The following is a 25,763-nucleotide window of genomic DNA, read 5'->3' as shown; positions in this document are numbered from 1 at the left end:
TACAGAAGAGCCTACAATGATTTATCTCAGGCAGTGATCAAGAATACAAAAATAGCCAAGTCAAAATAAATCAGACATTTATACTGTAAAAGCATTACACACTTCCCTCTGTACATCTTTTCCATCACTAATGCAGAACAAGCATATAATTAACACACTAATGCATAATGGATTATCAGTGGAAATTAGCATATAACTAACTTTTTATGCAAAGTTTAAGATTAAGAAAGGAACTTGATCGCTCCATAGGCAGTGACATGACTGCAGGACTATCAATCCAGAACACACAGACTGCATCAGATGCATTGTCAAAGTGGAAACTACTCAGTGGCAGCATGTGGAAGTGGCACCAGGAGGCACTTTTGAATGCCCATGCATACTGAATTGCTTTGAAGGAAGACACTGCTTACATTTAGCAGCTGCAGCTAGCAGATTAATGGAGCAGGTTTTGTGCTTGCTTTGTTAAGAATATGCTGCAGCCGCAAAGGACTGTCTGATCACTTCTGCAGACAGATTGTAAGGGCTATGGAAAAGCAGATGATACCAGAAAATGATCTGGTAAACAGGCTGATCAGTTTTGCTAGCCTAAAACCAAGGGCAATTTAGATTAAGATTGCTTCTCTGAACCACCAGAGAGGATTTGTGAAAAGAGAAGGAGCTGGTTGTAGTTTCTCTGCATAAGAAAGGATTTGCAGGCTGATTATTTGCAAGATCTTTTGAAATGTTCTTTGATAGGGTACAAGCTGCAAAATGCAGAAGCTTTAGGAAAAATTCTCTTTCCTGAACAATATTCATATAAATAACTCAAGTCAAAGGTAACTTAGCACCAGAGATATGTGCAGACAATTAATTGAAATGGATAGTATATAAGCGATTCATTTTTGTGTAGATGCTTCAAAGCTTCAAGCTGTTATTTTAATTGCTCCTTTAAATCACTAAAATCAGAGAGAATAAAACCATCTTTCCTCCTTGCTAGCATGGGGCAGATTTTCCTACGTGCAAATCATATTTGTCAGAGATACTCCCCCAAAGACTCTTTTTTCCCTACTTCTTTCTCACTTTCTCCTCTCCCTTTCACATGTGTTTTAAAAAACAAATGCTTGTACTAAAGAAGCCAGGCCCTCCTGCCAACCACAAGCTTCCATCCCACTCCCATCCTCTCCCATAATATGTCACCTTGTTCTTGTGAAAAATGGTACATTCTCTGCAGCATGGATCAGCATGCTGTGGGAGGAGGAAGGCAGCTTTGAAGCATGCGGCACACTGGAAATGCTGACGTACCCAGCTCAAAATTGAATGACAGAGCTGTTGAAATAAAGCTGCTATGTTCATGAGGGAACAATCCTTTTGTTTGGGTTTAAGTATTTGCTTCTTGTCTAACATTTATTTTCCACGGTGGGAGATTTTTGGTCTCTACTTTGAGTTGAGGAAGAAATAAGCTTCTCAAAGCTCATTCAGTATATCTGCTAAGAATATAAAAAATATAAAGAGTATACAAGATCAATTTAGATCTTGAATTTAAATTTTTGTCAAAACAATCTCCTTGAAGCCCATCTTCAGTAGAACTATTTCAAAATAAAATTATCAATTTAACATTAACTATTTTTCTTCAAGTTGTGTTAGACGTTCTTAGTGGGGAAGAAATTTGTACATTTGCTAAGTTTATGTAAGTACTTTTACTTTATTCATTATTTACAAAAACAACAAGCATTATTTTGCTAATTTGGCTTCATCCATACAACTATTCAGAGATTTTAAGTAAAGCTTGAATCTCTTCCAGTCACAGAATACATTCATAGTTCATGAGTATTAACAAGTATGAGGACCAGCATGCAGAGTAAGCAGTTTCAGTAAATGAACACCAAAAGATGTTTTTTATTTAAAAATCAGTGCATGATATCTTATTCATCCTGAGATAGTGCTCTGATTCTGTGCACAACAGACATAAATAAAAAGTTAAGGAGAAAAAAAAGCCATAACATATTTGAAAGATTTGTACAAAGATAAACCAGGGAAATTTGCAAGTTACACAAGGTACAGATGAAATACTTTTCCATGTAAATCGTTTTTATCTAGTCCTAGCGTTTGTGTGGGTGCTGTGTAGATTATACTTCTGTTACTTAGTTCCTGTAACATCTGTAAGATTTTTGTAGCAAAACTACAAACGATTGGTGAGTATTTTGGCAGGAGGTTCCTCTCCCACATTGCCAGTCTCACTCCTTTTTTTGACACTGGCTACGTGACAGAGACGCTCAGAGAAGAGAAGGAAGTCATTCCTGAAGAGATGAGGCTCACTGCATCTCCCTGGAGTTCCACTTAATTAGACTACCTAATTCTCACTGCAAAACTAAAAGAGATTACAGGTCATTCATTAGGATGAGACCATTAACATTAACATTTTTATAGGAACTTTTTGATATGGAAAAGAGTAAGGTAGACATTGGAACAGAGCTGCTAGGTAATCTCTGTCTTGTCTATGGAAGCTGTCACTGATTCAAGCAGAAATCAAGAACTAATCTTCTAGAGCTATATGAACAGGCGGGAAAGAAGCAGCTCAAGTAACTGATGCCTCTGAGCAGGCATACGTTTGTGATTGGTCAGGGCTTATCTACCACTCTGAGAAGCACATAGTGAACAGAAGTTCTAGGAGCAATGACAAAGAGAGAGAATTACCATTTCACTATTCTCATGAATAGTAATGAATAAGTAAAGAATACATGTCCCTGTATCCACAGATTGAGTTTGTACTAGTTTACATCCAGTCATGAAAACTGGATGCCTTTCAGTCTTCTGGAGAATAATGTTTGCATAACTTTGTTCTCTTCCCTTGCTGAAGAATGAGCTTTATTGCAATGAAAGAAAGCTGTAAGACTGCAGAATAAAGATGACTTTGACCTCTGCATTTCTATGATAGAATGTGCTAGTATTATTATCCTATTTTAATAAGTTGGGAAAAGAGTGAAGGTGTGCAGCAACCTATTAATGGTGACAGAGCACTACAACTGCAGCAACCCATGAACCATCCAGCCATCCTTCACATCCCTCAAAAGAGAAAGGACATGTAAAAGACACAACATGCTCTATTAATCCCTACCGTGCATATTATCATTCATGCAGGCACCAAGCTGTGCACCTTGACTTTCTTTACTTTCACTTCATATTTCTATTTCTCTTTTTCATGCTGTTAAAATAAACAAGTAATATGCAAATTTTCTGGAAGAGAACATACAAAAGCATGTTTAAGATATGTAGAGACTAATATTTAGCTAGACAGATGGACTAAACAATAGGACAAGAAGCATAGCTTGGCATCATAAAAGCAGCTACCTGTAAAATAACTGAAATTAATGGCAACGAAACCAGTAAGTTACAAAGAACTGTTGAAGACCATAAGAACCTGAACCTTCCTGGTTCAGAGAAAGGTTCTATATCCTACAGAACCTCTGCATCCTGCAGAGCAATGCCATCTTGCTCATCACATCCTTTTCAGCAGCTCATAAACTAGTGCAGCCCATGGTGTGGTCGGGCAACCCAAGAATGAGCTGTTCTTAGGGCCCTGCTAGCCCTACATGTGCACGTCATGTGTCCCCAGATAACAAATGAACCCAACAGATGAGGGTGTCCCAAAACCACTATCAAGGTCCCTGAAGCACAACACTCATCCCCCACAGTGGGGATGGAGCAGTGTGAAAACATTGCCAACAGGCACTGCACTCAGGCTGCATCTGAAGGGGAAAGTGCAACAATATCTAAAGCAGACCAAAGTACTGAAAAGTCTTTCAGCTTTGGTTTCCCATCAAGCCACTTGCAGTCATGAAGCCTGCAGACCAGACCAACACAGGCAGCGTTTCCCCAGGTCCTTATCATAAGATAAGCAAAACCATCATATGCCCTTGGAGAGCTGTTGACAGCTTTGCATACTTATCAGTATATAAACTTATCATTGCATGGTGACAGCAATTATAAAATGTTATGACCAGCACTCTTCACAGGAGATGATTAAATATTCTTCATGTTTTGTTCTGGTAGAGTGTGTGACTATAGGGCTTTCCAATGAGTCTGTTATCCTGCTTGCCTCAACAGTCAGAACTGGAAGATGGAAAGCTGAGAAGACCTATAAAGATCATACCCTGAAAAACAAACCCAAAACAAAACAAAATGGCCAGAAGCCAGAAGGCTTCAGGGAACAGTGAGAACAGATGACAAAAGAGATGACTCTTACCTCCTAATACCCTCCCACAACCTCCAACTGATTTCACCTCCCGAACCTGTTCTAGTTTGCTGGTCCAGTAAGTACTGATGACTCTCGCTTGCAGGGATCTGTCCACTTTTTGAACCAGGGTAAGGCTCTTCCCTTCACAAAGTCCCTCCACAGAATCTCACAGGCCTTCTATTCATTGCACAAAGAACCATAAATCTGTGTTTGTTTTGAACCTTGGCCTCATGAAATTCATCTGATGCCTCCTACCTTTTGCATTAGAAAAAGCAACAAATGCCTACTAACTCTCCCTATGACTTCCATGATTTTACAGAACTTTCTCATCAACCCTCCATCTCTTCTCTAAACTTCAAATGCACAGAAGCCATTTCATACTTTCACTCATCCTTGATTGCAAACTCTCAACCTTCTCTAGTTCTCATCACTTCATCTCAAACAGGATGTATCACAACTATACATAGTCTTCAATAGGCATGCAAATTCTGGATTTATACTGTAGTAGCATAATGGTCTTCTCTGCTTTGTTCTCTGTTCCTTTCCTAATAATTCCTGATGTTTCCTTTACCTTTTTGGCTCCTTCTGAGCACTAAGATCGTCTAATGGAACTATCTATTGTAATCCTCAGATCTCAGTCCTGAACAATGTCCAGCACAGAGCCCATCCTTTCAGGTGTAGAGCTCATACTGTTTTTCCTAATGTACATCACTTAGTATTTAGCAATGTGAATTTCACCTGCCGTTCTATTTATGTTCCATGTAGGAGTATATTAAATGGCATACATCACAATGTCTGTGGCGGTGAGGCTGAGGACCAACTGAAAAAAGAAAAAAAAACCATAAATCTTATTCACTACCCAGACCTGATTCACTGAGGGATAATGTCCATCCTATGCAGTGAATGAGACAGAAGCCCACTGGGAAAAAAAGGCGTTATTTTAAAAAACCACATATACATGGGGAAGAAATAAAATTATTTGAATTACCCAAATTTGAACTGCGTGACTCTGCAACTTTAAAACCATCTCTACCATTATTAATTGCATCAAGTTACAAAACAGGTGATTCAGCTGTGTAAGCTGTGGTTTGTAGCCTGGAATTTTCATATTGATTACAGGTAGACAGCCTTGCTCCAGCTCAGTCTCCTGAGACTCCCCACCACACACTTTTCTTGTCAGATTTGCTGCAGAACCTTCTTGTTGTTTTTTACATCACCCAGGAGAATGACCATGTACGCAGAACTAGCTTAAACGGCAACACAAAAAAGTACTTAAGAATATTAGGGCTGTTGTTTTTTCCTTTTTCAGCATCCCCATGCTTTGATATTCCTTCAATTGATTGATTCAATTACTTGTAGATTTTATTTTCTCTCATACTTCAATATTATAAATATTGAAAATCTGTGCTTTTAACAATACAAAAGCAGTAGTTTTTAATTGAATTGGTCACAGTGGGGAAAAAAGGTATTTTTTCCTCTTACTGCATTTTTTGAACAATTTGTAAACATACAGGAATTAATTCATGAAGCAAAATGTGTCCACAGGAGGTACATAAGTAATAGGAGCACTGATCTATGTTTATCCAGAAATTATTTTCTCATGATGCCTACTCACTCATCAAGAAAATGACCACAACTTGCCCAGGTGGCCAAGAAGGCCAACAGCATCCTGGCTTGTGTCAGGAATAGTGTGGCCAGCAGGAGCAGGAAAGTGATTGTCCTTCTGTACTCGGCACTGGTGAGGCCACACCTGGAATACTGTGTCCAGTTTTGGTCCCCTCAATACAAGAAAGACATTGAGGTGCTGGAGCGTGTCCAGAGAAGGGCAACAAGGCTGGTGAAGGGTCTGGAGCGCAGGTCTTATGAGGAGTGGCTGAGGGAACTGGGGTTGTCTGGTCTGGAGAAGAGGGCACTGAGGGGAGACCTTATTGCTCTCTACAACTACCTGAAAGGAGGCTGTAGTGAGGTGGGTGTTGGTCTCTTCTCCCAAGTAGCTAGCAATAGGACAAAAAATGGGCTCAAGCGGCGCCAGGGGAGGTTTAGATTGGATATTAGGAAAAATTTCTTCACAGAAAGGGTAGTCAAGCATTGGAACAGGCTGCCCAGAGAGGTGGTGGAGTCACCATCTCTGGAAGTGTTCAAAAAATGGGTAGACATGACACTTTGGGACATGGTTTAGAAGACATGGTGGTGTTGGGTTGATGATTGGACTGATGATCTTAGAGGTCCTTTCCAGCCTTAATGATTCCAAGTTTTTACTTTCATTAAAAAATAGCCCAGCCACCAAGCCAGGAAACATGAAATTATTACTCTACCCTTAATTGTTTTAGTGGTGGACTTGGTAGTGTTATGTTAATGGCTGGAGTGGATGATCTTAAAGGTCTTTTCCAACCTAAACAATTCTATGATTCTATGATTCTATGAACTTCAGACAGAGTGAATACAAAATCCACTGAAATCAATGGTGATGATTTACTGACTTTCATAGAATTTCATGAGTGATTTTGAGACTAGGGTCTTCAAAGCAGCATCTTGACATTCCAACAGTTATGATGGAAAAGGGGCAGGTGTTAATTTACAGTTGGACTATGCTTTGTCATACATAATCAAAATAAGATGTGAGTTTAAGTGTGTCAGTGCAAAGTGAAAGTGATCTTGTGGACTTTAAAAAAAGTTGCTTTTTATTTGTAACATGACGTAGGACATGACTTCCTTAGTGGAAGATATTAATATGTCAAAGGGTACCAGCAAGACATTAAGCAAATTCAAAACTTAAATCAAGTATTTTAAGTCACAGTAAATACCTCCAGTCAGTAGACAATGTAGCTACTTTCCAAGGACTATACAGTACACACTTGCAATAATTTAGTTAAGTACAACTGCTCTTATGTATACCTACCTTGGACATAAAAAAGCTCACTTTCAAAATAAAATCTTAAATTGTAAGTGAATATAAAAAACTAAAAACAATAAAGATATGATCTAGATGTTTAGCAGATTACATATATGTAAAATTTTAATCTTTCAGTAATAGGTTGGACTAGAAATATTAAGGACAGAATACAAGAATTCAACTAATAGTTGATGAACTGAAAATGTGGGGTGATAAATATAATTCTGATTTAAGTCAGCAAGAAAAGCTATAATTGTTTTACACCATGATAGTTCAAAATCTCACTGAATAGTTTGACAAACTCCTTAGAGTCCACAAAACAAAGGCACAAAGCTAACACAAGTTTCTTGAAGGTATGTGGTATAGTATGTAGTCCTCATTTGTCAGGTATCATGTTTTGTTCTAAAAGATATTTCTGAATACATTCTCATCCTTTCCTTCCTTCAGGTAGACATGGTGACAGCTGCTGGCAGCTCCCCAGGACAGGGTGGTATATAAACAGCCTAAAAGATGATTTTACTCTTTGGTGACATAAATTGCTTCATCAGCCAAAATTTCCAGACTGCCACAGCAGGAAATGTAACAGGGTGGATGTACCTGAACAGTCTGTCTTAAGCTGGTCTAGTCATTCTTATGGGTCAATTCCACTTTCAGTTGAATGAGTTACATTACAAAGATTTCCATAATGGCCACTTAACTGGAAGCCAAGGCTCCAATTATCTGTGAATGCTGTACTGCAATGTCCACACAAAGGGCAGGATTCATTCAAAACACCAGCAGATTAAAGTAACAAATCAGTGGCTATTTAGGATTCAGATAAGTATGTTCTTAGGAAATACTTACCTTTTGAGACCTAGGTATCTTATTGTTACCTGTCTTTTGTACAGCAGATTTCTCTCACCTGGTGGACTCCCATGCCCTGCTGCAGCTGTAGCAATAGCAAAAGCAGAAGCAGGAGAAACTGAACAGTGGCTGTTGTCAGCAGTCTGTACTGTAATGGGAACAGGCAGAGAAAAGTTAACAACTTCTACATACTTTTCATATTTTTCAAGTTAAGCAACAATAATACTCAAAATCTTCACTAATGTTTATACTTTGCAAATATTTTATGTTTTCATTGTGTCGTGGTGTAGCCCCAGCCAGCAACTAAGCACCACGCAGCCACTCACTCACTCCCCCTGCCCCAGTGGGATGGGGGAGAGAATCGGAGGAGTAAGAGTGAGAAACATTCCTGGGTTGAGATAAGAACAGTTTAATAATTGAAATAAAGTAAAATGGTAATGATAATAATAACAATATAATAATAATAATGATAATATACAAAGCAAGTGATGCACAGTGCAATTGCTCACCACCCACCGACCGATACCCAGCCCCTCCCCAAGCAGCCATCGCTGCCCCTGGCCACCCCCCCCCAGTTTATATACTGAGCATGACACCATATGGTATGGAATAGCCCTCTGGGCAGTTTGGGTCAACTATTCTGGCTGTGCCCCCTCCCAGTTTCTTGTGCACCTGGCAGAGCATGGGAAGCTGAAAAGTCCTTGACTGGCATAAGCAGTACTTAGCAACAACTAAACCATCAGCATGTTACCAGCATTATTCTCATCCTAAATCCAAACCAGAGCACTATTCCTGCTACTAGGAAGAAAATTAACTCTATCACAGCTGAAACCAGGACACATTGCCAGAAGACTTTATATTAAGGAAAATTAAAATATCATAATCATATTTGTGATTTAAGTTTTATTTCCAGGTTGGTATAATTAATGTTGCTATGGAAAGAAATGTCTAAGACACTGCCAAGGTGAGGAACAAGCAGTAACCAAACAGAAAAAGAAAAAAAAAAGACAAAAAAAATGGTATAGAAAATTAAGCTGAACAAAAATTCATGTTAGAAAACTAAGCATATTAATCAACTTCTGATAATTAGATTCACGTATTTTCCCAGGTCACTGCCTAGGATGAGTACAGTTTTGCACAATTTATCAAACTTTCCCTATCTCATGCAGATAATATGGCACTGTTCCCCACAGTTTCCAACTCCCAAATCTTGCCATCTCACCATAAACATGCCCAATAACAGAAGATTACTATCTGTTTAAAATTAAAGTGTCTCAGCAACTTATTAACAGTTGAGAAGACTCTGCTCTGTTTTTGTTGTTTTAATTCCAGGCAGGAAATAACTACCTAGAAATCTGGCTTGTAGGAGATGGCAGCATTTTAAGCGTTCATGGATGTAGATCACAGCTCTGCTAATGATTTCAAAGAGCCACATAACAGCTATTTGAGGAGCTCCAGCTCTCACTTTTCCTCTTCAGTTGAGCAGTTTATTCAGATTTTGGAACAAATAATGTGACACCATCTGTAAACGTTCAGTGTTATGCAAAGAAACAGACACAGTCACTCTCCATTGACAATAATGGGTGTTGTGTATTTCATGATTACATATGGTGCCCAAAATATGTCCCTCTAGTAGCTGAAAAAAAATTTGTCAACATCTTGAAAGTTTTGTCAGAATAGGACTGATTTAATATCAGCCTTGAACTTGGGCACATTCTGCTCGATCTGTTTAAGACCATTTCATCATACCAAAGTCCCAATATTCTTCCAAGCCTCTTGTTGTTACTATACAAATTAACTGGCGTAACTCACATTCTAATGGCTTTAAAAAAAAAATACCTGAGAAGTAAGGAAAATACAAACAAAATACATTATTCAAACATTTTTCTTTTCTAATATCCTGCAAAGATTACAGCTACAGTATTTAAACTCTTTAAAGGGACTGATAGAGGCAAGAAGTATCAGGTTCTTACCTCCTGGTTGACGATAGCGGAGATGACGTGGTGTCGAAGGGGATCGACATGGGGAAAGCTCTGTGGTATCCACTGCTGAGGTGCTTTCAGGAATTGTCCGGTCCACTGACACAGATTCTAGAACTGCTGCTTTAAAAGAGAATAAATGTTAATACTGGGATGATAATTCATAATTTACAACTCTTTAATGCATACTATATTATGTTATGTTATTATGTTCTGTTATATATTATAAAATTAAATATACAGCTTATATTGATTAATGTGTCAAATATTATATTATGTTATATTATATTATGTTATATTATATTAATGTATTTATAAAGTAAAAATGCTCTTTCGAAATATCAAGAGACCATAGGGAACTACAATATGAGGCTTTAAGGTATGCTTTTTCAAAGCACAGAGTGTAGTCAGATTAGTTTGTGTTATATATGGCGTGCCTCTGTAGAGATTGTACAGTGTGTGGGTGTCCTGGTTTTGGCTCGGATAGAGTTAATTTTTTTCCTAGCAGCAGGCATAGTGCTGTGTTTTGGATTTAGGATGAGAAGAATGCTGGTAACACACTGATGGTTTAGTTGTTGCTAAGTACTGCTTATGCCAGTCAAGGACTTTTCAGCTTCCCATGCTCTGCCAGGTGCACAAGAAACTGGGAGGGGGCACAGCCAGAATAGTTGATCCAAACTGCCCAGAGGGCTATTCCATACCATATGACGTCATGCTCAGTATATAAACTGGGGGGGGGTGGCCAGGGAGCAGCGATCGCTGCTTGAGAACTGTCTGGGTATCGGTTGGTGGGTGGTGAGCAATTGCACTGTGCATCACTTGCTTTGTATATTATCATTATTATTATTATATTGTTGTTATTATCATTACCATTTTACTTTATTTCAATTATTAAACGGTTGTTATCTCAACCCAGGAATGTTTCTCACTCTTACTCCTCCGATTCTCTCCCCCATCCCACTGGGGTAGGGGGAGTGAGTGAGCAGCTGCGTGGTGCTTAGTCGCTGGCTGGGGCTAAACCATGACAGTGGGTGATTCAGGACTCTCAGTTTACAAAAAACAAAAGATAGGAAGTCTGCAAATGGTCAGCTTTGAACAATCTGAACTGTACTGCATGGACAAAAAAGAATATGTACATCAAAGGGGGCTTCACTGAAAGGTAATGTTTAAAAAACAGCCATTAATTAATAGCATTTAGTACCAGTATTTCAATACCCCCAAATACCATCTAACACAAAGTTGTTTATGTTTAACCTGTGGTTTATAGTTGTTTTAAGCAGTACTGCTTCTGGAGCTTTCCATGAAACTTCTGCATTAAGAAGACTGGATGGAGTTAAAGGACTGGGGAAGTTTTGTACCAATGACATAGCCACACAAAAGCTCATAAATAAAGAATATGGTGAAAACCAGCAAGTTCTCAGTTTTAAAAATAGCTTGGATAAGACTGTATTTTAAGTCAGCAGGATATGCAGTGAAATGCACATCTAATAAGGATACTTGAACTCATAGGTTTTATATGAGCTAGGGAAAATAATCTCTGTTGGGTAACTATGTGTAATCAGAAAATGCCCAGTAAAATGGCCAGATAGCACTGGAGAACAGATTACTCCATGGAGGAGGAGTTCTATCAGAAGAATAAAAAAAGGAATGTCGGAAATACTGCTTCCAAGATGAGGGAAAACAAGATGATAAAATATGTCCTATATTTGGTATGAACAACAACTGTGCATGAAGCATAAGCATTGTATATATAAAAACATATATCAACAAAAACTTTGGAAAACAAAAACTTTGAAAGCAAACAACAACTTTGTTGGTGAAGAAAGTGGAAATTCCAGGATGTAAATGGACAACATTCAAGGAGAACAACAACCACTACAATAATATGTCCTGGGGAACGGAATTTGTATGGTCGTATTGGATTTAGAGGAGGCCATAGTTATTTTCTTGGAAATCTGGCAGTACCAGAGTAATAGTATTACCTGCAATGGAGTGGTGGCTCCTGATTAAGTAGAACTAGTCTCCTTACCCAGAAAACTTCAGAAACAAAGAAATGCATCACATATGTAGGAAAGGTGGATTAGCATTTTCTAGTTCTCCTACTATCCATTTCCATTCACTTTGTGAGATTTCTTTTTAAACTTACTCCTCTTCCTCAACATGCTATATGCATCTGGGTGACAAAAGAACTTTCCCCTGCAGAACAGAGCTATCTAGCTGCAAATCCATCCAAACTGAGTGCAAACTGTTCAGCAGGAGATCCCCAAAGGGACTGGAGACACTGCACAGACAGCAATTTAGCATTTATATGAGATTCTTGCCATTTCTAAATGTTCCTTACACTGCCTAGATAACACTTCCACCTTTGATAGACTGGAATGCAAAATCTGAATACCTCTGCAACAATGCCTACTGCTAACATTAGGCCAGAATAACCTATTCTTTACTAGTTTATTTTACAGTGTATAGCAAAAAATGTTATTCCTAAGACTGCAGTTACCTGTGTACAATTAATTTTAATGCATGGCCTATATTTTGGGACTTGCTGTGATATTACATTGATTTGAATGTGGTTACAGTAGTGCACAATAAGAATTTGCACAACTCTATATAGTAAATACTATATTTCGGACATATAAACAGTCTGTTATGCTATTCATTTAAAAACATCCAGCATACAGAAATATAATGATTAAGTATAACAGCCAATCAGCATTTTATGAAAGCATAAAACACAGGCAAGCATAGACTCCTATAATGCTAAGGCGGCTAACTTGCCTGTTAAAAGGATTTTTTGTTAAAAAATGGACTGCATTCTGTAAAAACAATCCTTCTGCATAATATGACATCCAATTTCTTACCAGGGCACTTATTTCAATCCATCAGTACGGAGTAAACATAATGCTTCAATCATATTTTTCTTAGTCTATGTTTGGTAATCTTTCTTCTTTCCTCTTCGGTTATATCAATTTTCATTGTTATAGCATGTGCAAGTAAAATTGAGCTACAATTCGCTCAGTTTTACAGTTCAAATTCGTCAGACTGTAAGTCAGGCCATGTAACACCATTTCTAAATATGAATTTTAGGAATAAAATAACATTTTTTTATTTTCTCATCTTCGGTTTAATATAACAATACAAAAAATTACTGTATACTATTCTAATTCAGAAGACCATCCCTCCATCCCCAAAGAGCAATGAGAAATAATGCATCCTATGAGATTAGAGCTACCTTCTTGCTTTGCCATCTATATATACAATGATCCCATTCCAGATGCCCACATTGAGGTTTGTATCAATTAACTTTAATCCTCTGGAAGTAGTATCTATTCCAAGGCAATTTACACAATCCATAGAGGAAAACAGGTAATTTGCACAGGAGCAATTAATCTATTTTAGACATCTACCTTCTGGATGGATAAGAAGCAGGTGGTATGAATCTCACTAATGTACCAAGTGTATCACATAAATTATTTGTTTGGATTAGTGATGGAATCTTTCTGGAAAACTAGCCCTGTTATATAAACAGTTAGTTAGGTCTTTACCTCCCTATTTATTTTTAACCTAATATTTTATTTCCTGTAGTAATGGTACAACTCCAAAATCTTTCACTTCAGGAAACACAACTGGCATCAAATGTTTTATTGTGCCTTTCTCCTTAACACTGTTCTGAACTGAAAACAGACAAGGCCATTCTGCCATACTGCTATTCCTACAAAGAAGCAACAAAGCAGTGGAAACAGACAACACATCGCAGCCTCTACTAGAGAAGAAACAGAGCACAGAGTATTTGGTTTCACAACACAACTTACAGTAAGACATGAAAAACAACTTCTCAGCAGTAATCTGATAAAAGCACCTTAGAGACTATCCTATTTATCAAAAGTAACATTCAGTATTTTGCGGGTATATAATACCTCTTCGAATGCTTCTCCTCAGCTTGTTACAGAGGTCAACACGAGGGTTCTCCAAGCTGTCCTCTATGGAGCCAGGGCTTTGCTCAGGAGAGGAGGGCCCTTTGCTGAGGTCCAGCGGTACTTTGCTACCCGTTGGCGGTGGGGAGGTGGCCGGGCTGTAAGTCGAGGTAGGACTGCTTGCCACAGATGAAGTAGAGAGGTCAAGGGCACCAATCCTGGAATTCAGTGGTGAGGTCAATGAGAGTTTTCGGGTTCTGACAGGTGAGGAAGTTCTGGAAAGTGACAGCGGAGGAGGAGAAGAAAACTTGCGACAGAGATGTGGTGACTTCCCGTCAGCCAGGTACTCTCCCCTGTTGTTTTGACTGGTGGCAAAGAATAACTCCAAAGACCTGAGAGAAAGAAACAAAACAACCCAACAGATAACAAACCCCAAACAGATTTAAGTGAAAACACTTACAGACAAATTTTGTGCAAATCTGCATGGCACTGCAAAATCTATATGACACTTAGTCCTCAAAGCCTGGGCAGAGAGTTGAGACAGACTTATCTAAAAACTTATGTTCTATTTACAAAGGAAAAACTTTCTTCTTAAATTACTCATATAACAAAAAAACGTTGTAAAAAAGGAACAAGCAAATAATGCCATGGTAATTCTGTACAGAAATCTATGATAGAAGGAAAAAACCCTAAAGCTCACCTGACAGGAATGGAAGTGAAGGGCCGTCTATATATGTCTGAAAGTTTTTCCAGTACAACAGCTGCAGTAGTAAATATGCGGTAAGTATGCAGGAATGTATTCAGGAAATCAATACTTAGGAATCGCAAGTCTGTTAGCCGTTCTAAAAGGCGCTCGACACTTGCATAACGGATTTGGGGTACTTTGCAGGAATTCAGTGTTTTGCTGAAGCAGATATCAATGTCATCTCTATGAAGACGTGCATCAGATCTACACAAAATTAAATTTAGAACATTTTACCAAAAAGGAAGAGTGATTATGGTACAGTAGTGATATCACTTTAGCTGCTCCTGTCAACATAGAATCAGCAAATATATGTACATTTCTGTATTTCATCAACACAAGACAACTCTTAATTTGTGGTGAAACCTGCTTCCATGCAGTTATATTTTATGTCATAATTAAGGCCATTTAAATTTTATTTTTGGCAAATAATTAATTTACATTTCAAAATCTAAGGAAACATTAATGACGTGTAAATTTCTGAAATGAAACAGGAGGCAGAACTGTTCCCTCTTGTCTCTTTCAGGCTATTGTGGCCTGTAGGGCTACCGTACAAGGAGCTCACTATAGAATAATTGTGGAAAACTGCAATTTTTTCTTGCTTCATATAAAATAAACCAATAGACTCCAGCAAGAGACACCAAAATTAACCACTTAGCTAAGCTTAAGACTCACTTGTAAGCCCTCAGGCTCCAAGAATATATTTAAAAAAAAAAAAAATAAACAAATGGGAACAGCATGAAACTTCTCAAATTTCAAAGAAGAAACTGTGGAGGAGCTTTGTTGCAGTAAAAAAATTGGGACTAATTTTTGTTTGGACTTCAAAACAAAAATTAATCTTTTACATAACCCTACTCATGGTCGGTTTTTCCAAATTCGGTTTTGCCTAATTGTATCTAGTTGAAGGATTGAGTTCGTAAAAAAAATGGGATGGATACTAAGTAAAGCATCTTTCAATACTGCCAGATCTTTTCAGTAAATATGACTGGAGTTTCTCAGAATACAGCATCAATATATGCCACACACTTCTACACTGCATTACCTTTAAAAAAAAAAAAAAATTCTTTCTTAATTTGGCTCCTCAGAAAAGGTTTTTTTATTTCATCCAAAGTCATATGATTCTAAAAGTCAATGTGTGTCAAAAATCAGATGAGTAAAATCTCAGAAAGAGAACACCAAATTTGTGCATGCTGTTAAGATCCTGTATGTTTTTTAGAACTAAGATTTCTTTCTCTTGGCATTGGGATTAAGACCTTGCTGTACTGTCCAATTTGAAAACAGGTGAACATATTGTTAACATTCAGCAAGTAACAGAAGTGTTTACACAGTGGAGAGTTCCTGGAATAAAACTGAAGAAAAAATGCCTTCTTTCCAGGTATGTGCCCTAACAGTGTATTCACAGATGTTACCTCTTTTTCATTTCTAAACATATACAAAGAGAGGAGACGCAGCAACTACAAAAGAGGCATTTGAGAAACTTTCATGTACAGAGTACATCCAAGAGAAAGAAATGGCCTAGTGGCAGGTAACAGTAAGAAAAGAAATACTTATATTTCTATCCCTATGTTCTATTCCTGAATATATATATTGTGTAATAGTAGGTAAAAGTAATGTAAATACAGATCTGTAGAGGATCCAAGAGGTAAAACTGTGTTAGAAATTTGGCATCATGTAGTGAAAATTGCTGTCTACAAATAAAAATTACTTATTACAATAAATGTCTGAAAGAATCCAAGGGTGAAGGAAGCAGGTTTTTGAATAACAATGTTACCTTGATATGATCAGCTAAAATTATGAAAGAAAATAATATTTTCTCAGAAATGAGAGAAACAAAGGGAAGAAAAATTTTGGCTAATACAACAAAATAACTTGGAAAATGATGCTTGTCTGCACTCACCTAAATGTTTAAGACATTTTAAAATATATTCAATAAAATTATGAGTGGCATGACAGAGAAAAGCTAACAATGAATAAAATTATTCATCTGAAGCATAACTGAAGGCAACTTCACAAATAAGAGAAAAATCTGAGCTGTGATCCTATACAGTCGAATACTGTGAATTGAGAATTTACCATTTTGAGTCACCCTACCATTTCAAGAAAAAGATTTGAAAAGATACATTTTGGGATGTAGAATTAATTCCATTCAACAAAAATGGGGAAAAAATAAATTAAAAGGTTGTATTTTCCAAATACACATTTTCTTTTGTTAAAACTTTTATTAAAAAACCCAACAAGCTATCTTGTTCACTGGGAAAAAAAATGCTGCACTTACTTGATCATATGTGGCACCGTGACTTTTGAGTTTTCTTCAAACACTATGGTCATTAAACCATTGCACCTTATATTATCAATACACTGTGAAAATGAACATTGAGAACTATTAAAAAAATACAGGGTAAGGGGACTTACTTCCACACTTTTCATATCACTGTAAGCTTAAAGCATAGCTTTTACAGGGTATGGGCTGATTGGTAAAAGGTATTTTCATACATGAAAAGTAGTGATTCAAGAATTATAGTGGACATGCTTCTCTAGTGTTCTTCCTTTGATTTGCACATCTGCAAGTCCATGCATCTTTACCAGCACACTCAGGGTATTCAGCTCAGCATCTTTTTTTTCCACATGATTAAGTATTTTGAGTTGGAAGTGAAATTTCTTTTGAAGTTCCCTTGAAACTGAACAAAATTAAGTATCTCTAGCATTTCCTGAGTGAGTGTTAGCCTTGAAAAATCAATACTGCAAGACAGTTAGAATACTTTATACACAAATGGATACACTAATACCTTCACCCTTACACTGTGCAAAAAGACCAAATAGAAATATGAACTGTGTCTAGAAACATACTTATAAAAACAAATTCAAGTGGTGCTGTTATTGTGAAACATAGCTGTGAAGATGCTGTCCAAGGAGTTCCTTGCAAACACTTGTACAAATGTTTTGGGCTAGGTATTAGAAGCTGGAAAGACACTTCTGGGGCATGCCTGCAGCACATATTGCTTTACATATTACAGGCTGTCCTGTGGCCAGTAGAAGTTTACAAACTAGGGGGGCATAAGCTGTTCCTCAAGCCTCAAAGTAGCTAAGTGCTGGTAGTGCATAGGGGAGCTCGAAGCCATTTGTACACCATTATCTTCTGGTTTGTACTTTTATGTAGTTAAGATAACACAGCACCACAAGCCTTGCTCTTGGAAGTCAGCAGAGAGTCTGATAGTGGATCAGGCTTATATAGTCTGCAACAAGTACCCCCTAGCTAACACTACTACAGGACTTGTCTTCTAGTTTTATTCATCACTTATCGTACACATATATATATAGAAATATGTTACAGTATTTCTTTATGTCAATAAAAAGGAGTTTCCAAAATTATCATACACATTTACATTGACTTTAAGAATAAAAATAGTCTGCTGGTTTTGGAACATCTCATAGCAAAATAATGACTGATGTTAGATTGGTCAAACAAGATAATCAGAGGCCTCTTCAGGTTTAAAATATATCTATATATAGCTATACATTTAAAATATGACCTATGTAGCTATATGTGTTTTTAAATTCAGGTATTTAAGATTATTTGAAAAGTGCAATTGTAACAATTCACGTTACAATTTTATCAAATCATTACCTAAAAGCACTGAGAGAAACACATCTAATAAAAATACATAATTTACCCCATGTGAATTTTAAATGTTGCAAAGAAGCCCTTAGCACCAATCATAAAACTGCCTGAGGTAATCCAGCATTTTTATCCTTAGTCTGCATAGGCCTAGCATTTATCACCTCCCTGACAGATATTATCATTCTAGCTAAGGAATGGGTGTAACAGGGATCTAGGGCTGAAGGACAACAAGCTCGAACTAGAAGACAGGAGTCTTCTTCAGCATCAACAAAAAACATGCATTTTTCATAAGAACTATATTGTTTGTATGAAAGGAATATAAATTCAAGAAGCCGCACTAGGGATGTATACACAAATACGACTTCTGTGTCATATGCATATATAGTTTAATAAGATGCAGAATTCTGGACACCAACACTAATGCTGTGAGTGAACAGCAGCTACCTTGTACACCTTTTTTACTTTTAAACACAGGAGAACACACACTTACTAAAAAAATACTTTTCATAGGCCCTTTTTGTTAGCACAGTTTGTATGCTGTCCTTGTGGTTAGTAGCCAGGGTTAAAAAAAAAAAAATGCTTCCGAGCAGGTGGTTCAGTAATTTTTTATGTCAATGTTTTTGTTGGCAATGGGCTTAGTTGGAAACACAATTTGGTTGTCAAGTGACAAGTGGTCTCAAAATTATTTAGAAGTTCTCATGCGTTATCCACATTTTTGCCCCAAATTTTCTTTATCCAGCAGAAGACAGGTAGCATGTTTCTGATGTTACTTTCTTCTTTCTTGCTCTCCAGATTAAACATAAGCACTAAGTCAACTGACTCAATTGCTACTTGTAAACAGTGACACCAGTTCACACCCCAAGTATCTGTGCAGTCTGCGCAGCATCTTGCGCCCCTTCTTACTCCTTTTTTCTTCTAAGCTGCTGCTTACCCGCTCAGCATCTCTGGCTTGCCTTCATTTGTAATGCTGGAGAAGCTTTTTCAGCCTCACAATGCTAATAGATCTCCGTTTTCTCAGATTTTCACTTATAAGCTGCTGTTAATTGTTGGCCCCATATCTCTTCAGAATACCCCCGTCTTCAAAAGCTGGGAGATCTCACCTTCCTCAAAGAGGGATCAAGGGAGAAACCCTTCTTACTGTTTTTCCCTGGCAGTCTGGCCAACCCTTTGCTCTCTCAGCTGTAGGCAGCTAGTTGTGTTTACCTTTGCCTTGCTGATATACTTCCAAGCTTCGTAGGCATGAAGCTCTCAGGTCAGTTGTGGAGCTTTTCATGTCTTTCCATAACAGCACAGTAGTGTGGTTTGGAGCTGGAGTGGTTTGGAGAAGATCTGACCTTTGGAGGCAGACCCAAACTCCAATCTTTAGTCTACATGGACCGCAGGTGACTTTCTCATTTAAAACCATTATTTAGGTTAAGAATGGACTTATTCCTGGGTGTCCCATTTTCCAGGTCAGTTCTTAAATGGTCTTTCCTCCCCAGCAAATAATTCCAATACTTTTACGTGCCAATGGAACAACATAACTCACTGAAAATTCATTTTGTAAAAAATGCTCCAACCAGGTCTGTCTGTAAGATCTGTATGTACTCAGCTGCAGTGAGACCAAGGTTCTCAGCTCATACCATATTTTCAGATTTTTATCTCCATATTTTTATTCCTTTTAAAAAGTTAGTCCAGAAGAAAGTAACTCAGAATATTTATTTTTAAGCAATTTCTACTTATTATGATGATAATTCACCTGGAGACGTTGCCAGCAATGGTAGCGTCTTTAGAAATCTGTCAAATTCTACACTGATATTTGCCTAATGAACTATTTCTCTTGAAATTAATAGAGGATAGTGCTCAAATGCAGAACTATGATAGTGCTCAAATGCAGAACTATGAGAAATCTATGTACTTGTTGGTTGCATGCATAAACAAAACACCAATAGCCTAAATTCAGATCTGGTTAGTTGAAAGTTCGGATTTTTCATAGTGCATTCAACTTCTTTCCCCAAATAGATTCTGATAAAAGTTTGTCTACTATGCTTTTAGCCAAAATCACTGAAAATTTTTTTTTTACCCCTGACATTAAAAGCATTTTAAAACACCATTTTTCTTCATTCACAATAAATGCAGTCCCTGCAGACTGTCAGAATGCTTAGTAATTATTTATAATGTTTTTTAAGGATTCTTTTTGGTGGAAAACAGAGTTTACCTCATTTTCTTACTGCATGGGATATGATATCGGTGTGATAATGTATGATTTTCACTGTCAGGATTCTCAGGTGCTTTTTGATCTGTATGAAGGTTATGAACAAACAAGTACTATCCTTCTTCTTAAATTAAGGTACATATCTGGATGGGCTCTCTTTAGACATAAAAATGACTACCATCAGCATTATGTCTGTCAACTGACAATTTTGTATTTTATGTCCCATCTGTCTCATTAAGAAACACATTTCACTGATGACTCAAATGCAAAGACAAAATTTTGAGGAAAACAGGTAATACTAAGGGGTTTTCATACACATCACAGCCAATCAGCCCTCAAGAAATCAACACACCTCTCTTGGATTAGTTTTCAGAAATACAGAATAAACTAAGATCTCAATACAAACAAGATAAAGAATGCATTAAGCTACCTGACTTATGTCACTTGTCCATGCAGCTTTCTCTTGTCGTGATGGAGCTAGAAGGACAACAGTAAAAGGAGGAGCATCCGTAGGTTCAACTACAAGCTTGAAATCAAGATGTCCAAACACTTGTCCAGAACCTTTTGCTTTATAGCCGGGTGGGGGGAAGGAAGTGAAAATGTGAGATTTCAGACTATAAAATACAGAAAATAATTGTTTAATTTAAAATGGAAGTTAGTTTAAAATATCTCTCTGACAAAGAGAAAATCCAGTTGGGGATCCAAAACTGATTTTGTTTTTCACATACACCAAAAGCAAAAAAAGTTACAAATGTGCAATAGTGGGAGTCCCTACAAATTACTTTTAAAGGTGCCAAATGAGGCTGAAGTCCTAACAATTCTATGCTGATACACTCTCAGCATACTAGAAGTACCACTGAATTAATGAAACTACTTTCACAAGTGAAGTGCAAAACTTGCCTAAAACTGCAGGATGGAAGCCACAATGAGTAACAATAAAATCAGCTTGGGAATGTGTTTTGTTATTTCATTTGAATAAGCTTGCAGTCAAGCTTTGTAGGGAAGCCAAGACACAACCTTTCCACTAATTCTGCCAACTCACTCAATCCCCATGTATTTAAGAAACCCAATTATCTGCTGCCTCTTTTAAGGCATATTTTTTTCTTTCTGAGATCCTCAGGGTGAACTTATATACAAAAGTCAGCAAATAATTACTCACATTCCTCCAGCCAGTCTACTTGAAAATACTATGTGGGATGTCAACAGCAAGAACAAATGTAACAGAACAAACTCTTATCCGAGCCAGCATGCCCATTATTAAAACATCTATTCTACTGAATCAGTTTAACACTGTATTCCTCTGCTTTCATGAAAGGGGAGAACATATAAATTTGCTCTTATGAAAAATAAACATAGGGTACCAATTTTAAGGAACTGGAAATTGTAATTACTACAAACAGATGAATGTAACTTACAATCCTCATCACTCACGTCTGTCTCCTCAATCAGTGTGCACTCTATTAAAGACAGAACACCTCCTGTCTATGAAAAAAAAGCACATTTTTCACAAATTTTGACACTTGTTCCCGTTTGTTCTTATAGTTATTTTTAAACTTTGATATATCTTACTCTAAGATTTTACATTACTCAGAGCTCTTCAGAAGATACATCAATTTCATGATGCACATTTTTCCTCACGAACTAAAACCAGGTAATTAAATATAACACTTTTCTTAATCAAATGAATAAATAATATAATCAAATGTACAAAATTTCTTTTATTTTTACCAGACTATGATTTATCTCACATACAGACTTGTTCACAAGTTTCAAAAAAGGTAACTAGAATTTCATCTTCTCCTGAATTTAAATCAAATACATCCAAGATTTTTTTAAAGGTTCAGTTATACTGTATTTACTTTGCAAAATACTTGAACTATTTAAGGGGTCCAAGGTGAGAAAGCGTACAAACAGTCTTAATAACCCCTTAGAAATGTCTTTGTCAAATTAAAATTCTATTCAATGTAACCCACTCTGTAAACTACCAAACTCTCTTTCTTCACAAGTCTACACTATGAAAGCCTGATTCTCAACAAATATAAGTAGAGTGTCCTTAGAAGAGCTTTCAGTTTAAGAGAATGTGCTGTTCAGGAAAACAGAATTTACTTTTTAAATTGATTTTATTAGAGCTCTAGAAATTATTCTTTGGTAATTCCACAGGGTTGTACTGGCAGATTTATACACTGAAAACTGACTTACATTCAGTGCTAGCTTATACAGATAGACATGTTGATGTCTTGTTTCTAACCCCCAGCTTGCTAGAATTACATGGTTGTAGAAAAAAGATGTAGGTAGAAAGAACTGTGGCTGAATTCTATTATTTGCAATGAGAAGACAGAGCCATCAATCACTGTGCATCGCCTCACTTCTGTTTATAACTACACATGAAAATCTCAGGGTAAAGCCATAGAATAATAAAATATTGAAATTTCACTGAAGTTGTGTTTTCATTTTGTAAATTGAGTCATAATGTAAATTCTGTACCTTGAGCAGATGCAGTTTTCCTCCTGAACTTCTTGTACAAATTAAAAAATGTTTTGTAAATAAGAAGCACTGCCTTTCTCCTTCTTTCTTCAAAGATAATGATCCCAGACGAACTTTACTAAGTTTTCCCCTCTCAACTGAAGGGACTTGAATAAGGGAACCTGATAATAAAGATGAAAAATTTACTGTGCTATAGTAATATTTAGTAGGCAGTGTTTAAAGTGTTGAATTGAATATTATGATATTAATTAATGCAGCTTTTCATTCTAGAAAGTATCAATATACATCAGCATCTGTTTTAAGCACAAGTTGATCATCTTTTTTTGCACAAGTGTGCTTTGGTTTTTACAATAAATAGACTCAAGTAAGTACAGTCTAGACTAATACTTATGTACATGGCAGGATTAGATCTCGGGCAAATTCTTATGTAATTTAAACACCCTAATAGTACATTGATCAGAAAATTAAGCTGAACAGCAAACTGCAATTTTGACAGCTGCTAGATTTGCAAAAGATACATTACTTATAAGACAAAGAGATAGAGGATGAAGAGAACAGGCTTTGAAGGAAAAGAGTTTGTGTATGTATGCCTGTGTGCAAGAGAGATGGAAATGAAGCATATTTCTTCTTCTTATCTTATACTGCATAATTTTCAGTGCTCCACAGCTCATCTGAAATGTGTTACCAGTAAAACACTTCTGAACTAAGTTGAACCTGGTTACATAATTCTGAATTTGTGCTCTGCAGAACCCCAGCCTGGGGACAGCTTTGCTTCTCTGCCATTTCATACCTCAAAACCTGTCTCTGACCAACTTTTCCAGATTGTTATCACCATGTGTGTCACTTCTAATTTTGGATCTGGAGTAAAATTTGGCAGTGAAGTGTAATTCCTCTCTATATCAAAGGGAAAGATTTTGTGATACAACTTGCTGTTACAAGACAGGGCAGCCAGGAGACCTCCTAATCTCATTCCCGTACATCTATCCTTATTATCACCCTTACACTTACTCTGATCTTATTCCAACATTAGCTAGCTAATAGAGCTAAACCAGCAGGAAACTAATGCTACAAAGAAGTAGCTGACTTAACTCCCTGATACACCTCTCTGCAAGGTCAAAAAAGCACCAGTGATGATGCAAAGGAAGTAACAGCAGCAGAAAAGCATGAGGGTATGGACATTGGCCTGCTTGTTTTGGAGGCAATAAGATAATGGACTAGCGTAGCTATATCAAAGCTCAAGCTAGTGGCAGTATCTTGACACAATGCAAGCCAGAAATAATTATCCATTAAATATTAGCTTAATAATTCTTACTGTACATTGTCAAAAAAATTATTTTGTTCAAAGTTCACATACACAATCTTAAACTAATAGAGAAATTAAGGTAACTGCGAAAGCTACCGTTTATCTACATTTTTCTATGCTTAGCTCCCTCTATACATTTAATTAGCCTTAAGTTATTAATATATTTGAAACTTATACTGTCTGGCATAGCAAAATATACACTAGTGAATTTAAAACAGTATAGTGTTCTTTGACAGCCAATTAACTTTTAAACTAAGCATATACAACGTGATTTGTGTCACTGCAACAAAACAGTAGGCTAAAGTTCTACTCTAGAAATTTACAAAGGTATGGAACATTTTTAGATTCACTTAAATTCTGATCCAAACCCATAAATACTTACTCATTGTTGTACATTTCCCCTGGACAAAACTGCCTACCTGTCTCAACTGTGAAAGACAGGAAGGAGATCATTCTCATGTGTTGGAACTGTGACTCTTCTGTTACACTGATTGCCCCCCAGCTCCCACTGCAAGGCCAAGGAGTATGTACAAAACTGTTCCGAAGCAACTTCCCATCACAAAATTGGCAGTGTCATTTTTCTCCTGAAATTCTCTCTACACATGTAAGGTAACAATATTCTACCTGTATATTTTGTGTCTGCTTTGCTCCTTAGAATAATAGTATCTATAAATATGATACACTTACAGATATAGCTTTGGAACTGACCTTTCTTTTTTAAAAAAAATATTTATTTATTTATTTATTTATTTATTTTAGTTTCATTAGAATGCTTTCAGGAATACTGTATTGTGCTCTGCTAAAATGGACTGAAGGTTAAATGGTGTTCTTGTATGGAGCTGAAATGGTATTGCTTACTAAGGGAAATTAAAAGAAACTAGATTATTTAAATGCAGAAAAGAGAGACTGCATTATCTCTCTTTGATACTCAATATTTGCAGAGAGAAGCACATCTCCTATACATGCTGCATGGCTGACATCAAGCAAGGACCTCATACATTCCCATCAAGCTTTTGTGATTAATAAAACTGGGCATTTACCCACCATGCATTCTACTACAGATTTCCTCTGAAGGAAAAAATTGGTCACAATTGGCCAATGTGCAGTTGCAATGAGCAAGTGAGGCTAATTTTAGAACATATTTGTTAATAGTATAGTTTGGACAATCCGTGTAATCTCAGGAATTTTTATCCAGCTACAGACCTAAGCACTTTCAGTACTTCAACACTGCCAGAATACTCACTCTATTAGCTTTTGTTCAATCCAAGAAATACAAAAGGTTGTATTTTGAAAAAAGAAAAAATCTTTTTTAGTCTACATGTAACTGCCTAATTTACAGATTCAGCTTAGCCTTCTCCATTCTGGAGGCCTTTTAATTTTACCATAAGGATGAACTGGAACAGGTTGCTCACTCAGAGAGGCTGTGGAGTCTCCATCCTTGCGAACAACCAAAACCCAGCTGGACATGGTACAGAGCAACCTGCTCCAGCTGATGCTGCTTTGAGCAGGTAAGATTGGACTGGATAATTTGCAGAAGTCTCTTACAACCTCAACTATTCCATGACTTTGTAACTGTGAT

At 37.0% G+C, this 25,763-nt stretch overlaps 1 protein-coding gene across 2 annotated transcripts in view; it reads right to left on the bottom strand.

Moving 5' to 3' along the window:
- Positions 1-25,763, bottom strand: part of RASGRF2 (Ras protein specific guanine nucleotide releasing factor 2) — a 140,187-nt gene that overhangs the window by 42,568 nt on the left and 71,856 nt on the right. The window contains exons 10-17 of one of the 2 annotated variants that reach the window (XM_075726430.1): positions 22,882-23,042; positions 21,813-21,879; positions 20,828-20,964; positions 16,860-16,942; positions 14,543-14,791; positions 13,846-14,234; positions 9,923-10,051; positions 8,008-8,097 (exon numbers count right to left, since the gene is read on the bottom strand). In XM_075726430.1, the coding sequence (XP_075582545.1) occupies positions 8,008-8,097; positions 9,923-10,051; positions 13,846-14,234; positions 14,543-14,791; positions 16,860-16,942; positions 20,828-20,964; positions 21,813-21,879; positions 22,882-23,042 (1,305 nt within the window). The remainder of the gene's footprint in view (positions 1-8,007; positions 8,098-9,922; positions 10,052-13,845; positions 14,235-14,542; positions 14,792-16,859; positions 16,943-20,827; positions 20,965-21,812; positions 21,880-22,881; positions 23,043-25,763) is intronic. The other variant, XM_075726431.1, reaches the window with a different exon arrangement.

The sequence above is a fragment of the Pelecanus crispus genome, chromosome Z, assembly GCF_030463565.1.
Source record: "Pelecanus crispus isolate bPelCri1 chromosome Z, bPelCri1.pri, whole genome shotgun sequence".
Classification (NCBI taxonomy): domain Eukaryota; kingdom Metazoa; phylum Chordata; class Aves; order Pelecaniformes; family Pelecanidae; genus Pelecanus; species Pelecanus crispus.
Note: the sequence above shows the minus strand (reverse complement) of the source record. Positions and strands in the feature narration are given on the sequence as shown.